Below are 6,704 nucleotides of genomic sequence, written 5' to 3' on the forward strand. Positions count from 1 at the left end.
TCCACAAACTTAGACTTTCTACACAATTTGAGCCTTATTCCGACTTCGGCCGAGCCCATAAACTCTCCACTCGCCTCTATCACCTTTGATCTCAACGCCAAATTCACAAATCATCCCACCTCATTGCTCTCTAATCAATCCTCCCTATTGAACCCACCTACCATCAACCCATCTTTGGCTCAATCTATTCCCGATCCTGTCATTGATTCGTCTCAACTACCTATATGACACAATGACCCACCTACTCTTGTTCATCCGGCCCAGCCTTCGAGTGCCATTATCACCGACTCGGTTTCCGATGTTACTTTAAACCCGGTCTAGTCACCTCTCGTCGACCCCTCACTCATTTCAACGACTATATCTCGCTACAGTACTGCAACGTCTTCCCTTTGTCACGCACCCACTTCATCTCACTCCCTCGGTATGATCTATCCGATGCGAAATTTATCACATACCATAATTTTTTTCTCGGTCTCACCTTGCCTATCTAGTCGCTCTTGACTCGAAGTTGACCCGGATCATATAAGGATGCTTTCGTCAGGGATGCACGTTGATGGGATGCCATGGCCGCCGAGATACGGGCACTCGAGGACAATGGGACATGGACAATTGAATCACTACGCTGGGCAAGCGGCCCATCGGATGCAAATGGGTGTATAAGATCAAGCGCCGGGCTGATGGCGATGTTAGCGCTTTTAAGGTCCGCCTTGTGGAGAAGGGCTTCACTCAAGTTGAAGGGCTCGATTTTCATGAAACATTTTTCCCCGGTTGCAAAGATGACTACAGATGACGTTGCCTTCTCACAATCGTCCCTCGCTAATAATTGGGAATTGCATCGGATGGACGTGAATAACGTATTCCTTCATGGTGACTTAGGCGAGGAAGTTTATATGCATTTGCCTTCGAGTATTCAATGCAAACTCGCGTGACGTTTTGTCGGTTACGTAAGTGTCTATATGGTTTACCGTAAGCCTCTCGTAATTGGTTTTGCTAAATTTACTACCGCTTTACAAGTTTATGGTTTCCGTCAAGCTCGAGGCGATTATTCTTTATTCATATTTTATTCGGATACTCGATTGTTTGGTGGTCCTTGTTTACGTTGATGATCTCATTATTGCTAGGAATAATACCCGATCGATGCACTTCCTTCAAGTCCTATCTTAACAGCTTGCTTCAAGATCAAGGATTTGGGTCCCTTAAAAGTTTTTTTCTTGGGCATTGAGATCACACGCCTTTTCAGACTCGGTCTCTTTCTTTCACAAAGGAAGTATACTCTTGAGATATTAGAAGATCTGCGGTTTATCTGCTGCTAAACCGCCGCTTTCCCTATTGAACAACGCCATCGACTCGTGTCCTCGACTACTCCGATTCTGTCTGATCCTACTCATTACCGCCGTCTTATAGGCCGTCTTACGTATCTCACCATCACTTGTCCCAAGTCGTGCTACTCAGTTCATTTCATCGGCTCAATTCATTCACGAGCCCTCGTGGAGAGTCATTGGGACGCCGCTATTCGTGTTCTTCGTTACCTCAAGCATAGTCCGGGACAAGGCATCTTCCTCGATCGCCCAACCTCTCTTCGCTTGATCGGTTACTTGGATTCCGATTGGGCTAGCTATCCCGACCACTCACCCGATCTACTACGAGGCTATTTCATCTCTTGGAGGATATCCAATATCTCGGCGCACAAAGAAGCAAGTCACTGTTTCTCGCTCTTCTGCAGGCCCCGAGTACCGCTCCATGGGCGTCACCACTAGCGAACTTGTTTAGCTCCGTAGCTTACTTTCATCTCTCGCGTGCTCAACTCAAGCCCTATTCGCTTATATTATGACAATCAACTGCTTTTACACATTTACGCTAATCCGGTCTTCCATGAACGGACTAAGCACATCGAGATTGACTGTTATTTTTATTCAGAACGTATTCGATCTGGTGAGCTTATTGCTTCCTATGTGCCTACCAAGTTCCAGCATCGATATCTTCACGAAGGCATTGGGTCGTGATCGTTTCCACTTTCTTCTCCGCAAGTTGTCATACATTTGATTTGAACAGACTTGTTATCATCATAGGAAGCAATAAGCTCGAGGGAACCTATTGTTTTCATCCGCCATTCTTAATCCATGGGCATTCCGAGTGGACATTATTTGAAAGATTTTTTTCTGATATATTAGTATTTTGTGATATCCATGCCATGGGAATTTGGGAATGTATGGGGTCCTGATATATGTGGTATTTCCTTAGTGATTCTTTCAGGACCTTGGCTTGTCACATGAGTCTGAATTTCATATTTCCGAATGTAAAAAGAAGTATAAATATCTTCATATACTAAACGTTCACTAATTAGTACTGCGTCTTCAGAATTGTAACCTTCCCATGGCATATGAGCTACTAATACGTTTTTTCCTAAAGCGAGTTCCCCACCAACTGTAGTCGCACCGTCTGCTAAAATTTGTCCCTTTTTAATGCATTTACCCCTCGGAACCTGAGGTTTTTGATGCATACATGTATTTTTGTTAGAACGTTGATACATAACTAATGGAATGCTCATAGTGTCTCCATTACTTGAGAAAATGATCTTGTGAGTATCAGTATAAATGATCTTTCCCTCCCGTTCGGCTATAGCTGAAACCCCAGAATCTAGAGCCGTTTGACGTTCCAGTCCAGTTCCAACAATACACTTTTCCGATCGAGAAAGCGGAACTGCTTGGCGTTGCATATTAGAACTCATTAAAGCTCGATTTGCATCATTATGCTCAATAAAAGGAATCAGAGAAGCTCCAATAGAAAAATATTGGAAGGGAAAGATGCTTCTAAGATGAATCTGTTCCCATGCAATAGTTAGGAATTCTTGACGGTATCGAGCTGGCACAACCTGTTCTTCTTGAATACCCCGGTTCAAGGCCAAAGAATTTCCTGCTGCTACCATATAATATTCGTCTCTACTTGGCGATAAATAAATCATCTGTGCCTTTTTTGATCTCTCAGATATTTCATAAAAGGGACTCTCTATAGATCCCCAATGACCAATCCTTACATGAATAGCTAAAGATCCAATAAGTCCAACATTGATTCCTTCAGACGTATCAATTGGGCAAATACGTCCATAGTGACTAGGGTGGATATCTCGTATCCGAAAACTAGCAGTTCGCCCTGTCAACCCCCCAGGACCCAAATAACTCAACCTACGCCCATGAGCAATTTGGGTCAATGGATTAGTCCGATCCAAAACTTGAGATAAAGGGTGTAGGCCAAAAAACGATTCATAAGTGGTTGTTAATGAAGTTGAAGTTACCAAATTTTGAGGATTCGGTATCAATTTATGCCTGATTGCCCCACATATAGTTCCTCGAACCCCATTTTCTAAACGAACAAGAGCCAATCCGAATTGATCCTGTAACAGATCCGCTACAGAACGAATACGTTTATTTTTCAAGTGATTCATATCGTCAAGCGTACCCATTCCAAATTTCATTCGGATCAAATGATCCGCAGCAGCTAATACATCTCGTGGTAACAAAAATGTATTCTTCTGGGGTATATCAAGATTCAGTCTCTGATTCGTATTTCGTCGACCAATCCTTCCTAATTCACATCTTTGTTGAAAAAATTTCTTTTGTAATTCCTTACATAAGGACTCAGAAAATACGGGATCCCCGCCTACACAAGCAAATTGTTGATAAAACTCCAAAATAGCATTTTCTTTTGACCCAATCTTTTTTTTTTCCTTATCATTTGGGAAAGACAAGAAAATTTCAGGGTAACAAACATTATCTAGAATTTCTCTTAGATTCGAACCCATAGCCGATAATAGAACTAGAATAGATATTTTTTGTTTCCTACTCACGCGCGCCCATATCCTCGCTTTTCTATCAATTTCTAATTCCAATCGTCCTCCCCAATCTGATATTATAGTACTGGTATAAACAGAAATTCCGTTATGGTCTAATTCTGAACGGTAGTAAACACCGGGATTTTGCAATATTTGATTGATTACAATTCTGTATATTCCATTTATTATAGAAGTTCCCAACGAATTCATTAAAGGAATGTTTCCAATAAAAATGGTTTGTTCTTGTATAGCTCTATTCGTTTTCCAAATTAATCCCGCGGGTACATATAATTCAGAAGAATATGTGAGTGATTCATACACAGCATCTCTTTCGTTTATCAAGGGTTCTACCAATTGATATGTTTCCACAAATAATTGAAATTCAATTTCTTGATCTGTATCTTCAATTTTTGGAAACTTATGAAGTTCTTCCATCAAGCCCTGATTAATGAACCTACAAAATCCCTCAAATTGGATCTGATTAAATCCAGGTATTGTGTACATTCCCTCATTTCCATCCCGAATCATCTTAATCTTAAGTTTCCTCTTTATCGAAAAATTCCTCACTCTTCATCGAGCCATACGAATCGATCTAGAAATGATGGAATGCATATTTTGTTTACTGAATCACATAAAATTTTAGCCAACTCCATACATTTATTTTATTCATACGTATGAAGTGAAAGGAGACGAAGGAGTTAAGAATATTTTTGACGCAAGTTCGAATTTGCGACAGGTACAAATGTAAATGAGTTGATAAAACATTCCGGAAAAAATCCTGTCACTTACCTTACAAACACTTATAGAGTCTTGTATAGAATATCTAAATTGATCCCATTTTACCTATGTTGATATTAGGATCAATAGGTTGGGTAGCAAAAAAATAAATGGATTCAGAATTTCATCTACTTTTTATGATTGATATGAATTGAATACGATAAAGACAGAATAATTGGGGGTAGGATAGAGTTTTTTAGCACACTTAATTTATTTAATTTGAATTTATTTCATTTTTTAATGTTAAAAAAAAAAAAGAATCCGTAAAGGAAAAAGGAAATTGGAATTCTTTTTCCCATACATTCCATGTATGCTCCAGTGGACATTATTATTCCTTTTTGAACCATTTTTGGTCCCTGCTCCGATAACTATTTATCAGATAGTTCGATTTCCCCTTTGATCTAAACCTTTATTCTCTGTGAAAGAATCGGGAGACGGTACCACTATTACATACATTTGTTTTTTGTTATTTTCTAATCCCCCCTTGACTTGAAAAGACAAAGAAAATTTTTTCTTCAACTTTAGCTTTTTATTATATATACTATATATTTTACTGTACTATATAAGATAAGAATATTAAGAATAAAATAAAAGAAAAGGTGAACAGCCCCATTCTGTTTGAATGTCTGAGCACTCAGAGCTTTTAGTGAGCCTGGATATAAAATAAAGTATTTTCAGTCCTTTCCACAACTCCTAAATGGATTTCCCATTAGATTAGCCTTTCTAATCTAATTCCAGATAGAATCAGTAGACACTACCTTAGTATAGGTGGTGTAAGATAAGTAAGAAGTTTTGATAGTCTTTCGTATAATGCTTTCTCCTAGAAGAAAAAAAGGGGGAGTCCTTTAGTTTAGGAACCCTTATAAGATTTCCAACGTATTACTTTGATAGTTCTGAATCCTAAAATTGACTCTCACTATTTAGTTGATTCAATTTTTTTATCAAAAAAATGACTTGAAACAATCATTAATAAGCGAACATTGTTTCATCCCTATTGGTTGGTATTATTAAATGGACAGTTTTTTAGAGAATCTATGTATTCTAAAAATCAAGTATCAACAGGTCTAGTCTTTTGTTCCTGCTTCTGCGGGTCAAGAATTCATAGCGCTCGGTACTCGGACATTGGCTCGAGGCATTTCCCCTACCTCTTCTTACCCCTGAAAAAAAGCAAGGTCAACTTGCGTCCCTTGAACCGATAACCATCTTTCGGCTAACCTAGCCTCCTCCGTCCTCGTGACCAACAAAGGGTAGTACGAGAATATTCACCGTTATCCATCAACTACGTCTTTTCGGCCTCGATCTTAGGCCCCGACTCACCCTCCGTGGATGAACCTTGTGGAGAAACCCTTAGGTTTTCGGGGAATTGGATTCTCACCAATAATTGTGTTACTCAGCCGACATTCTCGCTTCCGCTTCGTCCACACCGCTTGCGCGGGTGCTTCCCTCTAAGGCGAACGCTCAACTACCGATGCATTTTTTTACATCCCACGACTTCGAGATCGCTTAGCCCCGTTCATCTTCGGCGCAAGAGCACTCGATCGATGAGCTATTACGCACTCTTTCAAGGGTGGCCGCTTCTAGGAAAACCTCCCCGTGTCTCTCGCACCCTCTACCTCCTTTATCATCGAGCGGTCATTTAGGGGCCTTAGTCGGTGATCCGGGTTGTTTCCCTCTCGACGATGAAGCTTATCCCCCATCGTCTCATCTGGTCGATCTTGACCCCTGTTATTCGGGGTCATATCTAGTATTCGGAGTTCGCCTCGATTTGAGTACGACTCTTGCGGCCCGACCGAAACAGATGTTTTACCCCTAGATGTCCAGATCAATCGTTGCACCTCAACGCATTACGGGGAGAACCAACTAGCTCGGGTTCGAGTGGCATTTCACCCCTAACCACAACTCATCCGCCGATTCTTCAACATCGATCGGTTCGGACCTCCACTTAGTTTCACCCATGCTTCATCCTCGGTCATGGATAGATCACCCGAGTTTGGGTCCATAAGCGATGACAATCGCCCTATGAAGACTCGCTTTTTGCTACGGCTCCGTGGGTTCCCTTAACCAAGCCATCGCCTATAAGTCGCCGTCTCATTCTTCA

The 6,704-nt window shown here is 40.9% G+C and overlaps 1 protein-coding gene across 1 annotated transcript; it reads right to left on the minus strand.

Annotated features, from left to right (window-relative positions):
* Positions 1-2,167: 2,167 nt before the first annotated feature.
* Positions 2,168-4,869, minus strand: LOC120257058 (DNA-directed RNA polymerase subunit beta). Its single transcript, XM_039264690.1, has one exon. The coding sequence runs from the start codon at positions 4,355-4,357 to the stop codon at positions 2,168-2,170; it is 2,190 nt and encodes a 729-aa protein (XP_039120624.1). The 5' UTR covers positions 4,358-4,869.
* Between the last annotated feature and the right edge of the window lie 1,835 nt (positions 4,870-6,704).

Source organism: Dioscorea cayenensis, unplaced genomic scaffold (assembly GCF_009730915.1).
Source record: "Dioscorea cayenensis subsp. rotundata cultivar TDr96_F1 unplaced genomic scaffold, TDr96_F1_v2_PseudoChromosome.rev07_lg8_w22 25.fasta BLBR01001824.1, whole genome shotgun sequence".
Classification (NCBI taxonomy): domain Eukaryota; kingdom Viridiplantae; phylum Streptophyta; class Magnoliopsida; order Dioscoreales; family Dioscoreaceae; genus Dioscorea; species Dioscorea cayenensis.

Excerpts from the sequence above, each read along its gene's own strand:
- LOC120257058 (XM_039264690.1), bottom strand. The coding sequence starts at position 4,357 with ATGATTCGGGATGGAAATGAGGGAATGTACACAATACCTGGATTTAAT.